Source organism: Candoia aspera, chromosome 1 (genome assembly GCF_035149785.1).
Source record: "Candoia aspera isolate rCanAsp1 chromosome 1, rCanAsp1.hap2, whole genome shotgun sequence".
Lineage (NCBI taxonomy): Eukaryota > Metazoa > Chordata > Lepidosauria > Squamata > Boidae > Candoia > Candoia aspera.
The window spans coordinates 45,675,760-45,702,075 of NC_086153.1; the positions used below are offsets into that span (position 1 = coordinate 45,675,760).

The window sequence follows — 26,316 nt, forward strand, 5'->3', positions numbered from 1 at the left end:
CTCATACTCCACATCCAGGAAGTAAAGGGGGATGAAACTAGAAGCAGTGCTGGCCTTTGGGAACATTCTTCCAGTAGAAATCAGACTACAGTAGTTCCCTCCCTGATCACACTTACGAAAAAGCTATGAACTTGGTTTTTTTTGCAGAGTGTTGATAATTCAGAATTAGCCCTTGATGTAGATTGACTTAATATATTTATTTTATGATGTAACGGTTGTAGCTGTTTTTAATTAGAGGTACCATGGATATTTTTTTCTATATATCCTGTAAAGCTCCAATAGTCATTTTGATTGCGACAGGATATAAATGCAGTTCAATAAACAAACAATTTACGCTAAAATTCCAAAAAAGGATACTCGATTTAAAGGATCTATTTGTCAGCAAAATGATTCCCATCTGATAAGCTTTAAGCCGTAGGCAGCGAACAAAAGCAAATGAATAAAAGCAACAGAAGACTAATCAGTCTATACTTGCCAAAGGAGACCATGCACTAACAGAAATAACATGCCAACAAGTGGAAAGAGAAAGCAAACGTCCTCTCTTGCAAGTTCAGCCCACAAACCAAGCTCTCTTCAAAATGGTGCTTATCCCTGAAAGAATATCATTTTCAGAACGAGGGCGGGGCTTAATCAGCCCCCGCCCCCCCCCCCCCCCCGCCAACTGGCTTTCCTGGCCCTGGATTGCTATTTCCCTTGGCACCTTGTGAATGCCACAAGGATCCGAAACTTGTTTTAGAATTTAAAGGACCTTAATTATTCTGCCCGATATGATGCCCTTCAGATCATTGGAATACAACTATAACTCAAAGGCAACATGATTTACTACCACACTGGTTAGAATTATATGGAAATTGCAGTCCAGCAACTTGCAAAACCTGGGGCTGGAAAACAATGGCCTACACTACCATTGAAGTCCACTTCTAGTTAAATCTCTGTTGTTTTTAATATAGGATAGCACTCACCATTCCGAAAGCGTTAGCTCCTAGATAGGTTCTTGGACATGCTTTGCTCGCCTTCCGTGATAACCTGATCATATATGCACCCAGGCTTATTTAAAAGCACGAGGCATCTCCCTCCTCACAAACTTCTATTCATCAACGATCAATTTATCCTGCCCATCCAGCAGAAGATCAATAGTTTCATAAGGAGCCGGCCAGCATTCCCTGAAATACTCAGCTTTTTCGCTTTAGCCTCAGAGCTCCGTTGGCTCAGATCAGATACCCGCTTACAACGCAAGCCAGTACATTTTCCCAGAACAATCGCAGCCTTCTGAATCTCCCTCCCACAGCAGTCCAACCTCGAGCTCCATATATCTGAGACGAAGTCCCATTAAACCAACGGACTTTACTTCCGAGGAGGCTAGCGAAGGTGCCTGGCCATCACATACGGACGTATATACATGTTACAGGTGTGTTTTGTGCATGAAGCGTCAATCTAAAAAGTGCTTAGACATGCAGCAGAGGCTTTTAGGAAGAAAGCTGTTATTAAGAGGGGTAAATAAACGTCACAGCATTTTGGAAAGAAAACCCAATTCTTGCAGGAGAAAGACCCAAATGAAGCTCCGCCCACTGTCGCAGTTGTAGGCGGATAGCCGTAGGAGTGGTCTACGGTAGCCAAACCTCGGAAGGCGTCTGTCGCAAGAGGACGGGATGCTGCGCGGCTGGGGCCGTAAAGGGCTCGGGAATGGGAACCACGTGGGCACCGGCGTAGGAAGTGTGCTGAGATGGGGAGAAGGAAAGCTCGCCAGCAGCTGATCAGCCGCTTAAGCAAGAAGCAAAAGAAGCATCTCAGGGATTTTGGGGAGGAGCATCCTTTTTATGATCGGTAAGCGGGGCTCTAAAATCGCCTCTGAACTGAGGTTTGCTGAGGGCACCCGTTGCAACAATTGCTCGAGTCCTTCTTTGTGACATTGCCTTCCTCCGCTCCGTGTCCTTCTCTGCCAAAGGAGCGGGCGGGTCTCGCTTCCATCTCCGTGGCTCTCTTCCGAGCAGTAGGGCGTTGAGCACTCCCTGTGGCCTTCCTTCTCCTTTTTCTCTAACTTGCGCTTGCTTCTTTCCCTCTTGTGTTAATGTTCCTGCAACTCATGGAGAGCAGAAGTCTCTGCCGGTTGTGGTCCCATGAATGTAGTTCAGATAGGCGCCTCTAGAATTTTAACGTAGTTCGTTGCTCGTTGTTTATTGCCCTTCTCCGTTAAGGCAGACCGGCTCCGACTCATTCGAGGAGCAGGATGAGCTGAGATATTTTGCTGTATGACAGTGTTTCTCAAACTTGGCAACTTTAAGATGTGTGGGCTTCAACTCCCAGAATTCCCCAGCCAGCATTGAAGCCCACAGATCTTAAAGTTGCCAAGTTTGAGAACAGTGCTCTGTGAGATGAAGGACAAGATGACACCTCCGCCCACCCGCTGCACTCAGATAAAGAGGAGATAATACACCTCTCCTCCTCTGCCCCAAAGCCAACTGCGTTGGCAGTTGAATCTTACCACTTCTTTTTCACCAGACTGCAGCAGGCTACTAAGGAGCCATGTAACTCTGACCCTCCAGGATTCCCAGGGTCTCAGCTTGTGCTCCTGAGGGTTGTTGAGGAGAAGGCTGCAAGTAGGTGGTTCATCTTCACAGCAGTAGATTGATCTAAGGGGGGAGGCTGTTGAAAGTGTACAAACTAGGCATTGATCCTTGTTATAGGCTATTCATTCCACTATTATTTTATTCAGGCATTTTGCATCTTCTAGTGGTGTTTCTAATGCTTTCATACTCTGACAAGAAAGAAGATGAACTGTGTTTATCTTAATTCCAAGAGTTCTTGCAAGGAAATAAAACTGGTAGAGCTCAGTGACACTGATAAAATAGCCACAGAGGCACAATACCCAGCACCTGGATGGGATGGGGCAGCAGATGTCCTGGCCAATTGGGACTGCCAACCCTTACCATGTCTTCCTGAGGCTCCTCTTACGGGCGCCCTAGATTGTCTGCATGGGAAAGTCAGGATAAGAGGGAAAACACCACTTTCATACCAGAACACGTGAAGCCAACTTCAGACCATCTCAGCAACAGCTAGTGATGAGATGGTGGCAATATTGTGAGAATATGTCCTCCACAAACTGTTAGTAGATCATCTTCGTGCCACAGCGAGCAGCACGTGTGGATGAGCCATACAGCATGTGTGAAAATATTCCATATAGTGCAATTGTGCAAGCAGCAAATAGAAAGGATCTCCCATACTTTGGAGGCCTTTGTTGTTCAGACTTCACTCAGAATATAAAACCGTATGATATAAAATGCGTATCAGTGATATATCACTTATTAATCCCTTAATTTGCTAAAACATGCACTCTTTTTGTTTTTCAGTCATTAGGACCTGTGATATTTTCATGTTTATCAGATAGTGAAGTGGAAATAATTCAAATTATTTCTTTTCAGGGTTTCTGGGAAAGAAAAACCAACTCAGATTTGTGAATTGGTAGGAATATTGCTATCTTTTATCATATTTTGCTGTTTTATAGTATTACTTGTTGTTTATTCGTTTAGTCGCTTCCGACTCTTCGTGACTTCATGGACCAGCCCACGCCAGAGCTTCCTGTCGGTCGTCAACACCCCCAGCTCCCCCAGGGACGAGTCCGTCACCTCTAGAATATCATCCATCCATCTTGCCCTTGGTCGGCCCCTCTTCCTTTTGCCTTCCACTCTCCCCAGCATCAGCACCTTCTGCAGGGTGTCCTGTCTTCTCATTATGTGGCCAAAGTATTTCAGTTTTGCCTTTAATATCATTCCCTCAAGTGAGCAGTCTGGCTTTATTTCCTGGAGGATGGACTGGTTGGATCTTCTTGCAGTCCAAGGCACTCTCAGAATTTTCCTCCAACACCACAGTTCAAAAGCATATAGTATTACTAATGATGTAAAATTAATAGGAAACATATAATGCACACTACTTGGCTAGTTCTGTAGAACGAATTTGCAATTAATGAAGTAAAAGGTTCCCATTGTTTTCTTTGCTTTTGCTGCCTCCATGCCTGATAGCAAGATCTTTTTGTTTTGTTTTGTTTTGCATTTGTAAACTGCTTTAAAGTTTTGTGTTTTTACTGTGCTGATTAATCCAGCAAATGTCAAGGGACATTTCCACACAACTCTTAGCAGTGCTTGCTATAGACAGGGGTACACATCCTGGGGCTCCAGGACCACATGTCTCTAAAAGCTTTGGGGTTTTGGTGGCCCCCAAAACTCATGCAAAACTTGCCATCAAATTGTATTTTTAATGTCACACAAAATAACTTTTACTAAATAAATGGAGGTAACTATTCTTGTGTCAGCAGAAAAGAGGTCCTTAATTATTAACTATAGAGCTTGCCTATGACAATGTAAAAATAACAGTTAAAAATAGATTTGCCATTGGTCTAGGTGACTTTTTAACTGTGTGGAGAACAACTCCATTATTCCCGTATTGGCTGGGGATTACAGGAATGACCAATAGATCTGAGGGCACCAGGTTGGGGAAGGCTGATCTTTGTGCAGCATGGTCTAGGTTCAATATTATAACTGACCGGCAAATTCTGTCTACTAGAGAATTTTGTGAAATTGCTTGGCAAAGGCCAGAGAAGGCTTCCCAGCATCTTTCATAACTGGCCATGGCAACTGTGGTTGCTGAAAGCTGAAATTCATCAACATCTGGAAGACCACAGGTTATTCATCTCTGGCATAAGCTACTGATACTGTGAACTTATATAGAATGTTTTGTGTTTGTATTGTATATTTTGCATACTAGAATATTTTTCCATTTTCATCATTAGAATGAGAATTCTGAGCAGTCCAGCTCAGAAAATGATGCAGAGAGTGATTCAGAACAAATCCCAGTGTATCACAAACTACTGGCCACATTAAAAACATCTGTCTGTTCAGACAATGAGGATGAAGAAGTAGATGAATCAGAAAGTAGTTCCCAAGAAGATTCAGAAGTGGACAGTGATGAACTTGAGGATGAGGAAGAAACAGAGGATGAAGACAATAAAATAAAAGTGCCTCACCCAGAATCAGGTAGTCCTGTTTTGTTTGGTTTTGTTTCATATGGTGGTTTTAAGGGTTTCTAAATGGATGCATAAGAACACTTTCTGTTTCAAAAGATTTACTTCTGCAAAGAAATTAACCATCCCAGAGTGGGCAGATCAATGTGTTCCAGGAGAAAAATGCAATATTCCAAGAAGAAGGAAAATTCTGGGTTTGCTTGCAGCTAATTATATGAAAATCCATGGAATAGGGAGCAGTAAAGTATCCTACTTTTCTAATTATTTTGTCATTATTTTACTTTTTCCAAATCAACTTTATTCAATCTGACAAAGGGCGTTTTCCTTCATTTCAATAATAGGAGGCAGTTAATCCCAAGAAATTCCAATAGGCAGGCAAGAGTTGGCTTCTTCCTATCAATAACCCAATTGGAGGATTGAAAATTGGAAGTACTATTTTAAGACAAATGCTGCAATATATTGCATATTTATACATAAATAAATCCCACTATTTTCAGTAGGGTTTGTTCTTTAATATTTGTCCCTATCATTAAAATATCTTAAAAGCGAGAAACTGGGTAAATTATTTAGGAGGTAGATCTAATAATAGGGCTACCAGATCTGGGGTACGAAAATCTGGATGACCATAGCTGACAGATAGATGTTTTTATTGCTCTAATATACATAACAAAAATAAGAAAAAAAATGAGAAAAAAATATTTCTTTGCTCCTATCTAATGATCATCTGATAGTGCTACATAGTAACAGTAAAATAGCTTCAACCAGTTTTGTTCTAGTTGTTAGGGTTTCAAAATCCATTAGATGGCAGCTTAGGCATACAGAAAACTTTAACTCTTTCATCCCATGCAGTGATTAGCTGGACTTTTGCAGCCCAAGTCTGGTACCTCTAGTTAATCTGAAGGAGATCTGTGCAGCCTGATGCTTTGTAGATGTGTTGGACTACAATTCTTATTAGCCAGAGGCTATGAGGGAAATACTTACAATGCCTGGAATGCTGAGAAATGTAGTCCAACTCATCTGCATAGCATCATTGAAGAATGTTGTTCTAAAGGGATGAAGGCAGAAAAAAGGAGATAATTTCTTAGAGGAAAAGACTCTAAGAATTACCACTGTTATAATAATGGATTGCAACTGGCTCCCAACTAGTAATTTAAGAGCACAAAGAAGTTCACACTTTCTAAAAAGAACCTAAAGTTGCTGATCTCAAACCACTCATGGACATTGGCTCTTGCACATATACAACCTGTTTCTCTTTTGTTTGTCCCAAATAAAGAAGCATCTCTGGTGGAAAATAGCCAGGAGGAGCCTGGAGGTTTGGATGCTCCTCATGATTTACAGTGTGAAGCTGCTGAAGAATGTACAGACGTCCAACTTGAATCTGAGTTTAGTCTGGAAACCAATTTCATAGATGAAGAATGTGGTGATCCCACTACAGATCCAAAAGAAAGAACTCTGTCTGCAAAAGTAACAAACGGTAATGTCACAGTTGGCTTTGATTTAAAAAATATTTCACAGGAAGGAGGACCATCTCTAAATTAATTTGTGTATCTCTTAAACCAGGATTCTGCAATTTGTGAGTTGGGGTTCAAACATTTACTAAGTGGTCTGAACCTGGAGACTTAAACTTGTTCATAGGAGGCGGGCAGTCCCTAACAATCTCTTTATTTACCTTGGGTTAGCACTTCTGTCAGTTCTTCTGCTTATTTCTATTTTAATACAATTCCTCTTTGGGGAGAAGACAGAATCAAAGTAGCTCTGCCCTCTCTCGGACACCTGTCAAAATCCTGCCATCTTCTAGCAGTGGGCCCACCTCTTCCTTCTTCTTTTTACTACTGACATAGCCAATAAAGCCCTTTTTGTTGCTTTTACCTTCACCTGTGAGCCTAAGTTCCCTTTGAATGTTAGTCTTTCTAACATTCTCTCTGCAGATATTAGCTATTTACTGAGTCACCTATTGGATGATTATCCCCATCTTCCATTTCTTATACACACCCTTTTAACTCTTAGCTAAGCTGAAAGCCAACCACCAAATACAACCACAAGGGTTTTCTAAACTGCCTCCTGTTTTGTTTGTTTGTTTGTTTGTTTTCCTTTTTGGAATGGTGTGCAATTGTACTTCAGTATTTTCTTTTTGAGAAATTCCTAACTCTCTTGTGTTCCTTTTGATCTGAGGATTTCTGTCCAAGGAATCCCACCCAATACTTCTCCAAGTTCCTTGAAATAGACTTTCCTGAAATCTAGTGTATATGTATGACTATGCTCAGGTTTCTCTTTCCGTAGTATCCTGAATGCCAAGAAGATATAGTCAGTTCCTTCCAAAATCCCTTCCAAAAAGCCAATCCCTTTATCTCTTCTCCAGCCATCTGGAAAACAAAACAGTCAGCAAGACCACTAAGGAATTTTTGAACACTGCAGTTTTGGCCAAGCTGGTTTTCCAACTGGTGTCCAGGTTGTTGAAATATCCCTCTATTACTATGTCTCTCTTCTCTGAAGGTACAAGAGGGCGTTATCCACAACCTCAGCCTGGTTTGGGAGTCTATAGCACAGCCGTTGAACAATGCTTGTATTCTTTCTCTTTCCTTGTATTCTTACCCAATGTTCTTGACCTGATCCTCATACTCAGATTTCTGGTTCTTTGTATTCACTTCCTTCTCATATAATGCTACTCTTCCTCCCAGTTTGTCTGGCCTGTTGCTTTGAAATATATGCTCTAATTCTTGCATTCCACTCAAGAGTTTCATCTCACCAGATTTCAGTCATTTTTATAAAGGCCAAATTTGATGGCCTTTGTAATTGTGTAAATATTATTAGTTTGTTTACTTGTTTGTTTATTTTCTTGCTTACTTACTAAACTTACAAGCCACTCCAATAGCTGATGACTCTGACAGCTTGTTTGTATAAGAGGCTAAGTCTTCAACAATCTTCCTTAGCCTGATATTTTCCAAATGTGCTGAACCATAATTCCCAGGCAATGGGAATGCTGACTCAGAATAATGGGAACTGTGGTCAAACCACTATAATCTAAGCACTAGCTTGGAGAAGGCTGCACTGTGCTATTTAGTTCAGTTCTTATCCTAAGTATGGAAGAGGAGATAGTTATAATATTAGAATCACAGTCAATTTATTGCAGTTTCAGTAGTGAAGAAATATTCCAACAGTAAGAGAACAAATATGGATAAAGAAGGTTGGATTTCAGTCTCAACAAATGAGGGATATTTGCTCTAGTAAGTCTTTCTGTAGAGCTGCAAGATTATTGTCACTGTAATCATGCCACTATCACCTCTGATATAGAAATAGCATATTGTGCTATGATAGTTTGGAAAGTGGAGTCCTTGGTGCTCTCTGAGCTTGATTTTTTGCTTGCAGACGTTTTATTACCCCACTAGGTAACATCATCAGTCTGTGAGTGTGGGGTCTGCTCCCTATTTATGTACAGTAGCTTGCCCTGCCAGTTTTGGTGGGGGTCTGGTTTCCTTCTTGGTGAAACCACACCCCCACCAACTCTGGTAGGGCAAGCTACTGTACATAAATAGGGAGCAGACTCCACACTCACAGACTGATGATGTTACCTGGTTGGGCAATGAAACATCTGCAAGCAAACAACCAAGCTCAGAGAGCGCCAAGGAGTCCACAGTTCAACCCTGAGCTTCAAATATTCTCTTATATTGGATAGTTTGGAATAACTGACAGACTTCTAATGATCTTTTTTACTTGCCACCTTCTTTTGAGTGCTTGCAAACTAAATCTTAATTCCAGTTTCTGAAACAGTCAGAAACATATGTTTATTTCTTGACACAGATCCATTTAAGTGCCACATGGATGAAGAGCTGGAAGAAAAGGAAATAGATAAAAGTGTTGTGTGCTCAACATTGACTAGCCAAGTTGAGGTAGTGTATCCTCAAGCCCTCTCACAATCTGGGAAGGAGGCTGTACTTGCTCTTTGGGTGGGCTGCTGGAGGCTGGGTTCCAGAAGAGGAGGTGGGACAGGACAGAGGGTAAAATGTATTGCATACAGCTGATATGATTACTGCCCATGTGTTTGTGAATGTCCCTGTTCTGTCACATTAATGTTATAATTTGCTATCTTATTTGGAATACCTCTTGCAGCCTTGGGGCTCAGATTCTGCACTCCTGATCTTGGGGCATGCAGGAGGCTGCAGGGAGAGGAATAGGTTCAGGAGTATCTGCAGGGAGGGGGTCAGAAACATCAAGATGGAGGTCACAACCATGCGATCCAAGTCCCACCCTGTTTTACATGTGTTGCAGGGCTTTGGTTGCATGCTTGTGGATGCCATCTTGATATCCTTGACATCTGTGACCCTTCCCTGGAGATACCCTGAACAGGTTAGTGTAGGGTTTGTATACACAACTCAGATTTTATCTTAAGCTACTGACAAGATCTGGGAGTGGCTAAATTGAAGTTCTGTTGAAAGCTGCTTTATTTGTTTCTTTTTTTCTGTCAGTGGCCAGCGCTTGGCCAGTTACTTTTTTCATCCAAGTTGGAGAAGTTTGGAGTGATTAAGCCACGTAAAGAAGTTGATCTGGAACATCTTCATCTTTGCAAGCCATTACAGTCGACTTGGCCAAGAGTGAACAAACAGTTCCTTTCTCTTCAGACCAAATCAAAAGACCAGCTATTTAGTCCATTACAGCAAGAGCTCTTCTGCATTATGAATTCATACAAGGATTTGTTTTACCCAGGAAGGACTGCTTTAAAAAATGGGGAAGAGGTGCGGCATGTCTATTGCCTACATGCCCTGAACCACGTCTTGAAGGCCAATGCACAGGTGCTTGGCAACAATGCCAAACGACGGGACCAAAAAGCTGGAGTGGATGAGGATGCTTTCAGGGATCAAGGTCTCACTAGACCAAAGGTGAAAAAAAAATCTTAATATATGATCATTGCATGAAAACCATACCTTGACCAATATCTTAAAACAGCAGAGTCCCCATTGCAGATAGTTGAAAATGCAGCAAACTAAATAGGCTTGCAGTATCCTTGCAGATCACACTAAGTAAGAAGAACATTAGGGCACATAGCTACTTGCAGAGTAGTAGCTTTTTTTACAGCAATTATCCCTATGTAGCACTTTTTAAAAATAAAAATGGTAGGTCAGAATTTCTACAGTGACACTGTAGTTTCTCCTAACCTGCCCCCCTCCCCCACAGAGTTAGGGAAGCTTCGTACATTTAAACAATGGAATAATTAAATTTCCATTTTCCTGGTTAGGTGTTGATGGTGGTGCCCTTCCGGGAATCTGCTTTACGGGTAGTCCATCTTTTAATAGCCCTCCTTGAATTGGCAAGTCAAAAGAAAATTGATGTGAGTAATAAAAAACGGTTTAAGGGGGAATTTGGTTCAGACCCTGAAGAGAAGCCACCAAATCTGAAAAGGCCTGAAGATTATGAAGCTGTCTTTGCTGGGAACATTGATGACCATTTCAGGATAGGTACTGTTTAATATTTTTAAATCTTCTGATACTGTTATGGTTGCAGTTTTACAGTTTGTACTCTGTGCAGGTTGTTTCTGCTTTGTACTCTGCTTGTAGGGTTTAATAATAGAAGTCATAGTTAAAATGAAATCTGTGTAAACGTTCATAAATAAATAATAAATCAGCCAGGCCATTTAGAAATCTGGTTTTGAGGGGTTTTAAAACATGATCTTGGGTTCAAATAACTGAGTTAATCTACCCACTCACAGTAAGGAAGCATGACATAGGAAGGAATGGCTGGCATGCACCAGACTGTTTTATTATGGTTTAAAATAATTTTTTGAATACATCCAATTTCTGTTTTTTTCTCTGGTTGGATTTTTCTGAGAGAGGTAGTCTTTGTAAATCCAATTTTTTGTTGTTCTTAAAAGGGCTTATTTATAACTTACATTTTAAGATTTTGATTTAAGGCTGGTTCATCCATAATAAAACTCTTACAAGCGAATTAATTGCATAAGTCTGGCTCCTCGAAGGCTGGGTACATATGATGCTGTAGCCCCAGGGTACGCAACCTGCTGCCCTGCAGATATTTTGCATGCCTTCCACAATTCATAGGCCATGCTGATTAGGGTAGATGCGAATTGCTCCTGAATATTTGGAGGGCATCAGATCGCCTGTACCTGTTGCAGCCTCTTGGGGTCCCTTTTCCCCATCACAAAGAGCAGAAATTTCCATTGGCCCTTGTGGGGTATTGTGAGCTGGAATCTATGGTTAAATAACAAGACTGGCTGATATGTGTGTATTTGCATCTGGGCAGGTGTTGCAGTTCTTCAGAAGAGCATGCGGTTGTATGCCCCATTTTACTCCTCGGACATTATCATCGCCTCTCCCCTTGGCCTGAGAACTGTGATAGGAGCTGAGGGGGAGAACAAGCGAGACTATGATTTCCTCTCCTCAATAGAAATTCTTATAATTGATGAAGCTGACATTTACCTGATGCAGAACTGGGAGCATGTTTTGGTAATGCTTAGTCCCCCTTTTCACTTTTTTTAAAAATCAGAGTATGCTGTGTAACTATAACAACCTGATGTGAGATGCCACACGTGGGGACTAGATTTTAGAGCTTTAACTGTTTTTCATTTGAATGAAATGCACCTTACTGTTTTCTGAAAATGCATGTATTCTTAATGATAAGCATTGCTGAACGTTTCTGTGCTAGAAAATTATAGGGAGTGCTTTCGTAGGGTACTGGGAGGAGGTCTGTGCAGTGCTGCTGAAAATCGTAGAAAACGTGGAAAAGAAATGGAAAGGGCTTTTTGCTTTCCCAGTGTCTCTTGTTGATTAGTTGAGGATCAACAGCACTGGCTAAAACATTTTTTCTTATGCTTTCCAAAAATGCAGTAAACATAAATCATGTTTCTGTAGACACTGAGACACTAGCATGTTTTGTAGCAATGGATGTGTTTAATTTTGGATGCTGTGTCATCAGTGTTTCTCAAGTGAGGTCTGAGAAGAAATCAAAACTTTTTGCAGTAGCAGTTGAAGTTTAAACCATCAGAGCAATATGTGTGCATATCTAGTTTAATGTGCCAAACAGCTATTCACCTTATTTTTCTCTTTCATGCAATATATGGACTTTTGGAGAGGTGTTTTAGTTTTCCTTTTTCTGTACATTGAAATGGAATGATATGTACTTACTATGTTTTAACCATTATTCTGCTCACAGCACCTGATTAACCACATTAATCTATTACCTTTGGAATCTCATGGGGTGGATTTCTCACGAGTACGAATGTTCAATCTGAATAACTGGTCTAAGTATTATCGGCAGACACTTCTCTTCAGCGCCCTCCATCACCCTCAGATCAATTCTATCTTCAATAAGCATTGCTTCAACTACAGGGGGCAGGTTAGTCCACAGATACAACAGTAGCCATTGAAATGTTTGGAAGAGCATATGTTGGGCTGTCATCGTAACCATTAAGTACTATTAATGGTGGAAGTAGTAATAATAAATTTTCAGACTGGTGTATAACTTTCTGAGTGCCCATTTGGTGTAGTGGTTAAGGCACCAGGCTAGAAATCGGGAGACCGTAAGATCTAGTCCCGCCCTAGTCACAAAGCCACCTGGGTGACCTTGGGCCGGTGACTCTCTCTCAGCCTTAGGAAGAAGACGATGGTAAACCACTTCTGAAAACTTGCCAAGAAAACTGCAGGGACTTGTGTATGTGTTGCGTGTGTGTGTTTTGTATGTATGTGTGTGTGTGTATTCTTTCACATGGTGTAATGTTCCCAAACAGTCTGAACTTTCCAGCAGTTGTTACTTTTATCTTCTGTTATCAAGTTGATACTGAATTTTGTGATACGAATGATTTACTATCTGTAACGAATATGTGTAACCTTTGTGTATCTTCTCTTAACAAATGTTCTGGTTCAGCACCCCAACTTTCTTGCATTAAAACAAACCTTTGTGTAAAGTAAGGATCAGAAGTAGTGTCCTTGGGATCAAATTATTCTACGAGGTCAACCATATGTACACCTTTCCTCCTACAGTAAATTTGGCAGATTGGAGAACAAAAATGTCTGTGGAGTGGGCGACAGTCCAGAGAAGTGGCAGCAGCTCACTTTGGGAGACCGGGAAGGGCCCTGCTATGTAACCAGTGCTCTGTATGCCATAGTGGCAATCCATAGCATTTAGCCAGATCACACATATGAACAAAACATGTGATAGCCCTCTTCCTCTGTTGCTTCCTGCCATCTGTTATTTAAAACATGCTACTGGGGAGATTGATGATATACAGTAGATCAGTTCTTCCTGATTTGTTCAGAACCCTTTTAAGCCTAACTAAATTGATGGCCGTCACTGTATCTGAGAACAATGAATTCCATAGTTTTACATGTTGCATAACATGACTTTTTTCTTTTGGCATGTCCTCACAGTGGAAAAATAGCTGCTGAGTAGGGATGGAAGACATTAACCACTACAAATATTTCAGGTAGTTTAGTACTGTAAGCAAAATAGCTTCCCAGAGTCCTCCCGTGGGGGAGAGATGGGCTGTGAATAAATTTATAAAATAAATAAATAAATAGAAATAAAATAGAAATGCTTGCAAAAAATCTCTTTCCTCTTATCCTAGAAGGGAGGATTAATGAAATTTGAAACATGGCTACCACTGAGGATTATTTAAAGCAGTATTCCCGACCTCATGGCCTTCAGTTGTGCAGGACATCAGCTCCTACAATTCCCACTTAGCAAATGATTCTTGATTAGCTTGTTGAATGCTCTACTTCACCATGAAATTATAAGCTCTAGTTCAAAAGTCTGTAAAAAGGTTTGACAAATTCACAATTATAAAGAATTGGTAATTAATATTCATGACAGTTCAATAAAGACTCCATGTTCACGAGCAGCAGTAATTCTGAATGCCAGATAATTGGCTGTCACCCGCATCGTACCTTGCTGGTTTGCTTCTAGGAGATCTAACCGGTCATTGTTGTTGGATGCCAGTTTCTGGATTAGATTATCCTAGTCCATCAAACCATTTGTTATTTTCTTGACTGGGTATGTTGGATGTAACAGTCCAATCTAATATTATTTACATCTCACAGAGTTTCAATTGTGTCTTGCAGGTAGCTGTAAGGAATGTACCCTTGATAGGGTCAATTAGTCACGTTGTAGTACAGCTTCCTCATGTTTTTCGGAAACTAGAAGCTGACACATCTGTTTCCGTAATAGATGCAAGGTATGTAGCTCTTTAATGCTCTGAACTACGGATGGCAGCTACACATTTGGTGGAGTGTACTAGTCCAGAAAAATTGATGTTTTAAATTAAAATTGTTATGCTGTATAATATAAAAGTCTGGATTGCTTGCATTAAATGCTACTTGATAATAAATTGTCCTGTATAGGAAGAGAGATCTCATTCTAACACAAAAAAATTGTGCCATTCACATATCAAAGAGTGATGGTGATAGCCAGGTGTGGGGGAATTCTGAATTTTGCACTAGTAAAAAAGAACTATTTTAAAAATCCTAAGGAGGGATCCCTCTGCTTTCATGAGAATGGGGCTTGCTTAGTGGACAGTGAATGCTAACTGATGGGATTTTGGTGGCGGGGGAAACCTGAACAGAACTTCATACTGCAGCATTTTGTCTTCCCAGTTACCTCTTGAAGTTCTGATTTCTATAATGCAATTTCCTGATTCTGGCTGACAAAATATGTATAGTGGTACTGCAGTTGAGAAAAAAATGAGAGGCCTTATCTACATGGATGGATGGAGATCAAAATATTCTGCATTTGTAGCATATTTGATCAGCTTTTTCTCCAATCTGATATCCTCCAGATATATTAGGATTTCCTTTGGTTCTCCTAACTGAGAATTCTGAAAGTTACATATGAATTAGAAATTGGGAAGTTAAATTTTGAAACCAAATGGCTTATCATCTGTATTTTTTAACCAGGTTTAACTTTTTCATTGACCAAGTGTTACCTGAGTACCGGGACGCAATCATGACACACACACTCATCTATGTTCCATCCTATTTTGATTATGTGCGGCTTCGGAATTACTTCAAGAAGGAAGAACTAAATTTTGCACACATTTGTGAATACTCCAGTAAATCTGGAATTTGTAGGGCAAGACATTTATTCTTAAGTGGAGAGAAACAATTTCTAATCATCACAGAGCGATTCCATTTTTATAAAAGGTGAGTTGGGTTGACATGGAGTCTATTCCTTCAGAGTAAGAGGAAAGCAGGAGACTGAAATTATACTTGTTTTAAATAAATTAATTGTATTATTTCTCACTGTCTATTTATATGGCATTTTATAAAGAACAGACAAGTCCCCAAAGGCTATACAGTTAGTTTGAATTCTGAATATATTAAAAACTATTATTTCTTAGAAATAAATCTCTGTGTTCCATCTTTTTCTTCCTAGTGGTAAATAACATATAGCCTAGGCATTGTTGCCCAGTGCTGAAAATATACTGCATGTTTCATATTTATGTCTTGAACCAACATTGTAAATTAGGTGGATGTCAGCTTGTTAAGGAAGTTTGTGAATCATAAAGATGATAAGTGATAATTCTGTGATTATAGGATTGGTGTGCCATATTATGTATTCATAACTTTCTGAACCAGCCTGCTGAAAATGGCAGAGCATGTGGGCAGCATGTTTGAGGCTAGTTAAATTATTGGGATTTTTCAGTCCAAAGGTCTCTAGTAACAAGGATAAGATGATAAGATGAGAATTTTTCTTTCTTTCTTAAATGGGAAAGAAAACTTATAGTTCAACCACATGCATAGCAAGTATTAGTTTATTTATTTATTTGTTTGTTTGTTTAATATATTTATATAGCCTCCCATCTCATATACATGACTTTAGGCGGCTAACAAAACAAAATAAAATAAAACAAAATAAAAACATAACCAATGATTAAAAAAATAAATAACATGAGACAGCATAAAATAGCAGCCGAGAATAATCAAACACTGCACAATCAGTATAACCAGACAGTGGGCTTACCCACAGTATCAGGGCCCCAGGCTTGATGGCAAAGCCAAGGTTTTAATGCCTTGTGAAAGGCCAGCAGCATTGGGACAAATCGGATCTCGGGGGGTGGGGGTGGGGGAATGATACTCCACAGTAGACAAGACCTTCCTCCTGGGTCCTTCTAGATGTACTGTTTCACGGATGGGACCCAGAGCATGCCTCTCCTGCCAGATCTAACAGGATGGGTAGACACCACTGGGGAAGTTGAGGAAGCTTTGAAGATGCTATGCATATCATTAGATTTGGATGGAGGAGATGAAATTGATGCTAATATAAGCATATGTTACCTACAGTGTATAGACCTCAGTTCTGGCATGGAATAAATTACATGGCAAGGATGAGGACCATGTGGGGCCCAAAACTTGCTGAGGTAACAGTAGCTGTCAGGACTATAGGAAACAGGGTAGCTTCATCTCTGCAGAAAGCAGGGACAAAGTTTTTGGCTGTTTTCAATGTGTTTGGGGAATGTAATGGCAAAGTGGTACAGTGAGGCCTAGTGGAGGCTTGGTGTAGCTATTTAGCTTTTATTTTTAAAAAGATGAAAAATACGCAGCCCCAGATTTACAGTTTGTTAGTGTATTTTGGCAGCAGAATCTTAGGGAGCTGATCTGGGGAAGAAGATAAGAGTCACACAGTCTGCAGGGGTCAGGCTGCCCAAACTTGCTGAGGATAAACCATTTAGGATGTACTGTAGTTCTATTTCTCAGGGTTGTAACTTCAACTTTCTTAATGCCAAAATGGATTGCAAACAAATCATTTGGTGGGAATGGGAAGAGAGGAACAACTGTGTGTTTTTTGAAATTGCTGGGTCTGGTATAGTGACCTCTGATCTTTTTGGTTTAAGGTGCAGTTTTTGAAATGCCAGAAAACAGTACTTTCTGTGTTTATATTTTTGAGGAATCCTATATTAACTATTTCATCTTTTTATTCAGGTATTCAATTAGAGGCATCAGGAACCTTATTTTTTATGAACTGCCAACCTATCCACATTTCTATAGTGAGATCTGCAATATGGTAAAATTAGCAGGCATGGAGGAAGAGGCCACCTTGACTTGTACTGCATTTTACTCCAAATACGATGCCCAGAAGTTGGCTGCTGTGGTAGGTGTTGAGCGGGCAGCCCAGATGCTCCAGTCTTCAAAAAATGTGCACCTTTTTGTCACCGGAGGAACAGAGTAAAATAAGCAATGAACCCAATTCAAATGGATTCTTGAACTGTTTAATTTAATAATCAGAGTCTGTGTTCTTTTAGAGCAGCTGTTGAAAAGGGAAATTATGAACAAGATTCCTTTGTTTTTAAAGGGCATATTAAAAAAGTTATTTATTTATTTATTTGTCCAAGTTATATAGCCGCCCATCTCGCAAAGCAAGCAACTCTGGACAACATATAACAAAGCTAAAAACAGTCAATAAATTAAAAGCTATAAAAACCAAGCTAAAACAAAAAAAATTAATAGACGAAGGGATGTTAAAAATAACAGAGCCACCTCACTAGTTTGCCCGTCCCTTGGGGTCCCCAGGCCTGCTGCTGACATAACCAGGTCTTGAGGGACCTTGGGAAGCACAGAAGCGATGAGGCCAACCTCACCTCAGTGGGGAGAAGATTCCACAGCACGAGCGCCACTGCAGAAAAGGCCCTCTGCCTAGGACCCACCAAATGTAGCTCCCTAGATGACGGAACCTGTGACACGCTGTCTCTGTTGAATCCGGTGGGATGGGCAGATGAGATTGGGGGGAGGCAGTCCCTCAAATAACCCAGTCCCATGCCATGAAGGGCTTTAAAGGTCAAAACCAGCACCTTGAATTGGACCCTGAAACAAACTGGTAACCAATGCAGCTCCTGAAGCAGCTCATAACTACCAGAAACATACATAACTGTTCATGCCACTACATTTTGCGCCAGCTGAAGTTTCCGGATACTATTCAAGGGCAGACCCATGTAGAGCACGTCGCAGTAGTCCAACCGGGAGGTGACCAGGGCATGAGTGACTGTGAGTAAGTCCCCTCGATCTAGGAACGGGCACAGCTGGTGCATAATATGAAGTTGTACAAAGGCCCTCCTAGCCATGACTCACCTGCTCATTGAACAGAAGTTGTGAGTCCAGGAGGACCCGCAGATTGCACACAGGGTCTGTTTGGAGTAGTGCAACCTGTTCAATTACCAGAGATTGTATAGTCCTAGAACCAGGGGGCCTCAAAACCCAAAGTCACTCTGTCTTGCCAGGCTTCAGTTGAAGTCTGTTGTTCCCCATCTAGACCCTTCTAGCCTCCAGATGCCAGGGTAGGATGTCCACAGCATCTCTTAATTTGCCAGGGGTGGAGATGTACAATTGGGTATCATCTACATACTGATGATACCTCTCCCCATGACGATGGATGAACTCACCCAGCTGTCTCGTGTAGATGTTGAATAGGAGAAGAGAAAACACCGACCCCTGTGGCACCCCACACAGTAGGGGCAGAGGGCAGTATCTATCCTACCTGATCAGTTCCAACTGGAATCGACCCTGGAGAAAGGAGGTGAACCAGCACAACACCATGCTGCCCACCCCCAGTCCTCTGAATCAATCCAGAAGGATACTATGGTTGATGGTATCAAAAGCCGCTGAGTGGTCAAGGCAAGGATGGACACAGCCACCGTCCCGCCCACGCCATTAAAAAGTGTCAATTTCCTCTTCATGTTGTAACAATGCCAAATTCAAAATAACATCTTTAGAATTACAACTGTATAGGATAATCAGACTTGGTTTTTCTAATGCTAAATCTTATTTCTGTATTTGCACCTGCGCCTGGCAAATCATGATCTTTGAGTATCCAAAAACTATCAACCTGCTTTCCTTGTGGATGAAGCATCTTGAATTGCATCCAAAAAGTAACTGGTAACTGGTGCAGTTCCCAAAGAAAATACGTTGCACGGGGATGCTTGGTAGCATCTATCAGGCCACTGTTTCCATTATCCATTGGATATTAGCAATGAGATATTGGGTGTCCCTGCCTTTTCTGAATATAGTTTGTATATTTGGCAATTCTCATTCCATGTATTGTTTAAGTTTGGATTGCCAAATCTTGAACATTATCTTTCTAGCATGTGAGATAAGTGCAATTGTCTGGACTCCTTTAGCATGGCATTTTCTTTGATACTTGAACATACATTGATCTTTTCCAGCCCCTTGGCCACTGTTGTGTTTTCCTTACCTGCTTACAAACCGCTGGTAACTCTTTAACTGAAGTATCTTGCAAGGCTTTAATCAGTTAGCTGGCGTTTCATCAACTCCTGCAGCTTTGATGCTGCAATATTTTCTAGGATCCATTTTACTTACCAGAATGCCTGATTCTACTCCAGTGAGCAAACCTTTATATGTGTCATTCATTTGGGGGATTTTTTTTTTTTTTGGTAGAGGTAGTCCTAGGGTTACGTCCATTCATTCAGCGACCATTCAAAGTTATGATGCCACTGAAAAAATGCACTTAGGAGTGATCCTCGAAGTTGGCTGTTGCGGCACCCACGCACTCACAGGATCAAATTATGACAGCCCCCCGTGGCACCCGCCCATGCTCCCTAGTGCCTGCCCACAACACCCCCCTCCTGTAGCTCTTACACATAGCTCTCCCCCACCAGCCTGCTTGCCTGGGTCTCCTGCCTCTTCCTGCTTAACGACTGGTTACAATGGCAAACGGGACTGCCAGGATTGCTGTTGCTAAGTGGTCCCAATTGCCGTTGTAACCCAAGGACTACTGTATAGTTATTTCATGTGTTTGTGCCATCTCTTCTTTATATATTTTCCCCATTAAATCTTTTTCTGCCCATCCTTGATTTCTATAATTTTCCTAAATAAATATCTTGTCCTTCCAATTTGATTGTAATCTCCAATTTCTTTACATTGCTTCTTTAAATATAAATCCTTGACTCCTGCTGTTCTCTGGAAATCAGCATTAAGTTGAACAAATTTTCCTCTTGCTTTTTTCCTCTCTTGCTGTCTCTCTAATTCCCTCGGTTATTTTCAGCATGTCAGCAGATAGATGTTTTGTCGTCTTTTGCTTTTTGCATTTTGGGATATTTTTATTTGACTCATGTGTCATGCCATCACAAATTTCACTCCAGATGTCTGTTTATCAAATCTAAACCATTAAATCTGTTCTTTATCTTTACTGCATAATCACAAGGAATATTGCTGCAATCCAAAAAATCAGCAGGAAACTATAATTCCCTTTGAACTACAAGGGGTATTGCCATATTGGAAGAAATGCACAGGAGGGAGACCAAATATCTCTAGTTTTCAAATCTGGTTAGCATCATTAATTCTATCAGTAACATGAGAGCAGGGGGAAGGTCTACCTATCAGGTTGAGACATATTAATGCATGTCATTCAGATCCGAGTGAATATGCTTCCTAGAGGTTTTGGGGTCACCTAAAATGAAGATAAATTATCTCTTCCTATGTTCACCATGAAAAAACAATTAAAAATCCATAGAGAGAATACCTTCATCGGGCCACCTGAAGTGGCATAAAACACTGCAAGGATTCAACTTTCAAGAACTCTTCACTGAGTGACACTGGAGCCAGGTCTGTGGTAGGTCCTAATGTTAGATGGAGTGATAAGGAGTCCTCTGTACTCTCAGGTGCAGTGTAATATGTTGTGATGAATCACCCGTGGAAGAAGTTGTGAGGAAAAATTGCTGTATAGTAGAAATATAAATTCCAGCTGTTAAAAATTTCCATCCTATTGAATTATGGAATGTTTTGCAAAAATAAGGTATTGAATGCTGAAATGCAATATGAGCAATATACATTGGAAGTAAAGCACTTGTGGGAATAAATACAATGAAATATAATGTAGTGAATGGCTCAACAGTGAGCAGGGAGTAAGCCAAAGGTTTGTGATGCCTCTTTGCTTCTTTAAGGTATTTATGGATAAATATATATGGGATGCTTGAGGCAATGTTAGTGGTGTGTAGGTTGGGACATGAATGTGCCTGTACTTTTGTATGCAGATGATGCCATCTGTTGGCTGAGAAACTAAATGACCTCTAGCAAATGTTAGACTGTATGATGCAACACGGTATATGAATCTGAAAATTAGTATATCAAAACCCAATAATTACTTTTGACAAAGGAAATGGGGAAATGGAGTGAATGATTGCAGGTTATATGTAAATGGTGAAAAACTAAAGCATGTAGATGGATTTATTTATATACTTTGGTAGAATGTTGATTAAAGATAATATGGTACAATTGCTAAGAGAAAGGTATCAGGTAGCCTGTGGTTTGTTATGAGGAATGAATGTTTCCCAAAAGGAATACAAATGGCTAAGTATAAGAGTGTGTTATTACCAACTTTGTTACATGGAAGTAAAAGTTGGATATGTCAGGAGAAATGAACTAAGTTGGATGCAGCAAGGATGAGCTACTTAAGAAATGTGTGTGGAATGCAGTAAAAATTGGATTAAGAATGAATGTATGCTGAATGGATGTGAACTAAATACAAAAGTGAATCAGTAGAAAACGAGTACATAGAATGAATGAGGATCAAATTGCAAAACAAGTATATGAAGAAAGTGAATGGTCAAGAGGAAGGGGAAGACCAAGGAGGTTGTGGTTGGATGAAGTTGATCCTATCCTCAAAAAGAGAGAAATGAGAAATTAAAGGACTAACAGGCAATATATGAAGTAGCATTTGTATGGGCATCCACAGGGCTGGGGTGGGGCAAATAACAAACTGTTTGTGATGTCACCATGCAAATGTCATAACTTATTGTTCTGCCAAGTGTCCAAGCAGTGATCAGGTGCTCAGACAATTGGTTCTTTTAGATCCAGAGACAATAACCACACCAGGGGATAAAGAGATTTTAAGGTTTATTATAAACTTAAAAAAACAAATTTAAACAGAAACACCGTTTAGGCAGATTAAACAGAAGGATAAAAAGCATAGCATAAAGGAAAATTATAACATACCAAGCAAGTTGAAACCCTTTCTCCCATAGGCTGCCAGGAGCTCCTTAATAAGGACAGTGGAGATACCCCAGGATGGCTCAATTTTCACAGCACCCAGCACTCAGGTCTGTGCAGAAGCTCCCAAACTTAAAAAAAAAAAATCCTAAGGTTTTTATCAAAGTCTGGCCCTAAAGCCTTGTGACCCTGTTTTCATGGTTGCAAGATCTGACCTTGACTGGATAGTTCCCAGGATCTGGAGCACCTGTTAATGACATAATCCAAGAGCCTTGGAAGCTATACAGATAAGCTAGTGCTTAACAGAAACAATCGTGGGGTTTTCTCATATCTCTTCCCTCATTCCAAACAGAAATAAAAACAAGCCAGCTAAACATTAGTATAACTCAAAATAGACTCTAAGCTTCTTCGTGTGAAGGAGAAAATCAAAATATGTCAGTTAAACTCCTCGAAATAATGGTCTTCTGCATTGCCACTACACTTATGAATGTGAGGTTGCAAGAATGTATTGGCAGCATTTGCATAATGACATTTCTGCACATATGTGATTATCTCGGCATTATCATGGTTTGCCATGGATACCGCTAGGTGTATGGATGCAGTGCAAACAAGGATGGTTGGTTATAAAAATATGTTTTTCTTTCCAGTTTTTCTTGATTGTGCTTTAAAATGTTCATTAAAATGAAATTAAATAGGAAAAAATACCATTTCTGTATTTTGTTTTTTCTATCTCAGTGTCATGGTCATCGTTCCAATGGTTTGCATACATCGTAACGTTTCGCATGTCATGTTTCTGACCCGTGTCTATCATCCGCGGGGTGGGGAATTTCAGCCCTGCCAGGCTGTTATCTCTGTGCTGCTCTGAAGGAATGTGTGTTTGGGTTATGACATGTATTCAAGGTTGCTTTCCCAGGCCGATGTATGATGCTTGCCAACACCCGGGAGGGGGTGGTTGCGATGCTGGGGTGAGGGGCGGGATCGGGTTAGAGGCGAGGGTTTTTAGTTTGTATTTGGCGCGCTTTTGCCTATTCTCAGCTTTCTTCGTATATGCATACTATTCTTTCAATAAATCAGTTTTTACCCAGAAACCGCTGGTGAGACTGAGTCTGTTGGGATAGGCAATCATTACACTCAGGCTTTTAATTTGTTTAATTTACTATATTCTTTCTCCTTTTCTGCACTTTGCCTAATCATGTTTACCCTAAAAGGGAGTAGCATGATTGGAAATATTGTAAGAATATTGCTTTTGTTTTTAATTGCTGTTAGCTGCCTGACATGACTTTAAGAGGGAAAAAAAGGTGGAATATAAATCTCATAACTAAATTAACCAATAAAATTAATAAAATAGACCATTATTCTTATGCTACCTGCAAACATTAATCATGCATCACCAAAGGAAGAACATGAGCTTGCCACAAAATGGGCCAGCAGAGAAAATATGTAAAAACATTTCTCATCTTACAATCCTTAGGGCAATGAGTTGTCTTCCATTATCACTGACTAATCAATCAACCAATCAATCAACCAATCAATCAATCACTATCTTGTGGAAGGGTTCCAGAAATAAATCTGACCTATTTTGCTTTGAATCTGTTATGCTTCTCTGTTTTCCTGGGAGAGGCAGCAATTTGATGAAGAAGGTTTTGTCTCTTTGGTTCTTGCCAGCTGCTCAGTTGCTTGGCAGCCAAAAAAGGAAACATATTCCAGATGCTTTTGTTTGGTTTCAAAATGAATGGATCAATTAATTATTGACAAGTTAACAGATGATGAAAAGCTAAGCTGACCCATTTTTTGCTTTTTAGCTGCAGCTTTGGGGGGGGGGGAATTTTATGCTAAAAATAGTCACAGAGTTTGGCGACTATTAATATTTTGTCACATGTATTGTTGTTTTGTTGTTATTGATAGGCATAGGATAAGATGGTGTTGGAAGGAGCTTGCTTCATGCAGAAAAACCAGAGCTAGATTATCACTGACATATAAAAGTCAATTTTACATCAGCTTTAAGACCTTCAGCAAGGGATAGTCCCTTGCAACTCTCTAAATAATGTATTCTATTGACAAATTTTGATGAATAGCTATTATCATCAGTACATTTTTCCTAATATCCAACCAAAATCTACTCCTGCCCTTTGGGACATCAGAATATAAACCTTCAGCTTTAAAGCCCCCTTAGTGTCATCAAGTGTCTTTTCCACAACCTTTCTTCATGTGCCTTGTTTTTCCTATCTGTGAATATGATTACCTTTCTCTGACCTTTCCCAATTTGCCTACATCTTTTTTTTTAAATCCAACATTCATTCACAATACTCTATATGAAGTCTGATCAATATTAGAACAATTATTTTTAGTGATTTGTAGGAGAGCCACTTTAGTCTATGATAAGCCAAAAATCAGGAGGAGTCTGGTAGCATCTTTTCAGACTTACATGCTTTATTAAAAGGGATACTTTTTTGTGAACTATAGCTTACTTCATCAAATGGGTAGGGTGGCTAAATTGATGTAAGGTTTAATTTGGGAGGAGGCCTGAGGTGGGAGGGGAAGACTGGGTGGTTATAGATGCATGTTACACGTGAGGCAGATTACAAGCACCAAATCAATAAACAATTGTAATGTGTTAAAAACCCATTGTGTTTTTTGAGACTTTCTGAGATGGCCTGAAAGATTTGTATGTATATGAGTTCAGTAGTCTCAATTATGCTGGTAAAATTTGTTTGTTCCAAAACAGCTGCTTTGAGATCTGAAATGAGGTGTCTTCAGAGGTTAAGATGCTTTAATATTACTTTGCCCTTGTTTTGAGTCCTGATGTCAAACTTGTGTTCGCTACTTCTTTTGCCCAAGGCTTGGCCTTTTTGTCCTAGGTAGAATCCAGAGGGGCATTGTTGGCAGATGATGGCATGTGGTACATTAGAGGAAGAGTTTCTAGTATATGAAGTTGTTGGGTCCTGTGATGGTACTGATAGTGTAAATGTGTGGGCAAAGTAGACATCTGGATTTGTTACAGAGTCAGCTTTCCATGTTAGCATCATTATTTGGTTGTTTCTTGTTGCCTGTGAGGATCTGCTTAAGTTGCTAAACTAATGCCTTTTTTCAGCATAATTCAATGTCAGGTTCTATTGTCTCATTGCTGGAAAGAAGAATTGGGTCATCTTTGTCACACCCAGTTTTTGAGCCTATGCTTTCCATCTCCTCTGGAATAAAAAGCCTGGAATCTAGACTATGACATGTGAATCGTGATCTGCCTTAGCTGGAAAGGATTATGAATATCAACCAGTCAACTGATAATACAATTTACAATGTTAGCTTTTTAAAGCTAAATTCAGTACTTGCTTGGCTTATTTTTACATGACCTCAAATACTTCTAGATATTCCTTCCTTCAGCTGACTTTGCAGTTGTAATTAATGCAGGCTCAGCTTCAGCACTCTGGATAAAAAAGCCAAGTACAAACTGCAATCAGCTCTTCCATAGTGCTGGCCCAACAATTAGTAGCACCTTGTTAAACTTAATTAGAAGAATAATGAGATTGCAAAACAGAATATGAAAGCTCAAGGTGCCATTTCACAAGGTCTGACAAAAATAAATTGGATATTTGCCTGAATACAGTTTACCAGTTCTGATTTTGTGCTAAGATTGTGTGCAAAGCAATGACGTGTGAAAGTTAAATTCAGCAGTTGTATACTTTGTCACAGATACTAGTGTTGGATGCTGTTGAGGGAGTTCATTAATTTCTCCGCAGTGTATTAATGCCAGTACTTTGTAATATCCATGAGATTTCTTTGAATAATAGCAAAGAAACCAAGGATGCTGAACTCCCCTTAAAGCGACTCTTAGAGTTGATGACATTATTGCCAGAAAGCTTTCAAAATAGGCCAGCTATAAATAAGTTATGTGAAGCCGTAACTTTTTAAAAATATACCACTAACTGTGAAAGGTTTTTAAAAAGTGTAATGCAGTGAAATGAATGAATTCTGTATACTGTAAAAAAAGGATGAGATGCACAGTAGTTTGAAGACTGGTATCTTTATCTATGTTTCATTTATTATATCTTGCTGTGCTTCCAAGGAATTTGGGATGGTATTTATTGTTCTTCCCCTTATAATTTCAGTTTTATCCTTATGACTATCCATGGAGCATTAATAATGGTTAGACTGGGAGATAGTGAGTCTTCTCAGATGTAATGATCTTATTCATGGTGCCACCATGCATCAGTGATGGAACAATCCTTAACAATTGTATCTTTTGTTACTATAAAAAAAGGTTAAATAATTAGGAAATTTACTTGACAAACAATAAGAAGGATTTATTAAAAAAACATTTACTGAGTTGGAAAAGTATAACAGTAGATAATTCTAAATGGAAAACGATTAAAC

At 39.9% G+C, this 26,316-nt stretch overlaps 1 protein-coding gene across 2 annotated transcripts; it reads left to right on the plus strand.

The window, feature by feature from the left end:
* The first annotated feature begins 1,673 nt into the window (after positions 1–1,673).
* On the plus strand, positions 1,674–17,327 carry UTP25 (UTP25 small subunit processome component). 2 transcript variants are annotated; one of them, XM_063303055.1, is made up of 12 exons: positions 1,674–1,824; positions 3,420–3,459; positions 4,784–5,027; positions 6,288–6,488; positions 8,813–8,901; positions 9,478–9,888; positions 10,245–10,464; positions 11,264–11,466; positions 12,173–12,355; positions 14,077–14,189; positions 14,908–15,153; positions 16,933–17,327. In XM_063303055.1, exons 1-12 carry the CDS (start codon positions 1,724–1,726, stop codon positions 17,177–17,179), a joined length of 2,298 nt encoding a protein of 765 aa, XP_063159125.1. In that variant the 5' UTR covers positions 1,674–1,723; the 3' UTR covers positions 17,180–17,327. The 2 variants fall into 2 exon arrangements, with proteins under 2 accessions (XP_063159125.1, XP_063159131.1); XM_063303061.1 differs by having other exon boundaries at positions 6,291–6,488.
* Positions 17,328–26,316: the final 8,989 nt, after the last annotated feature.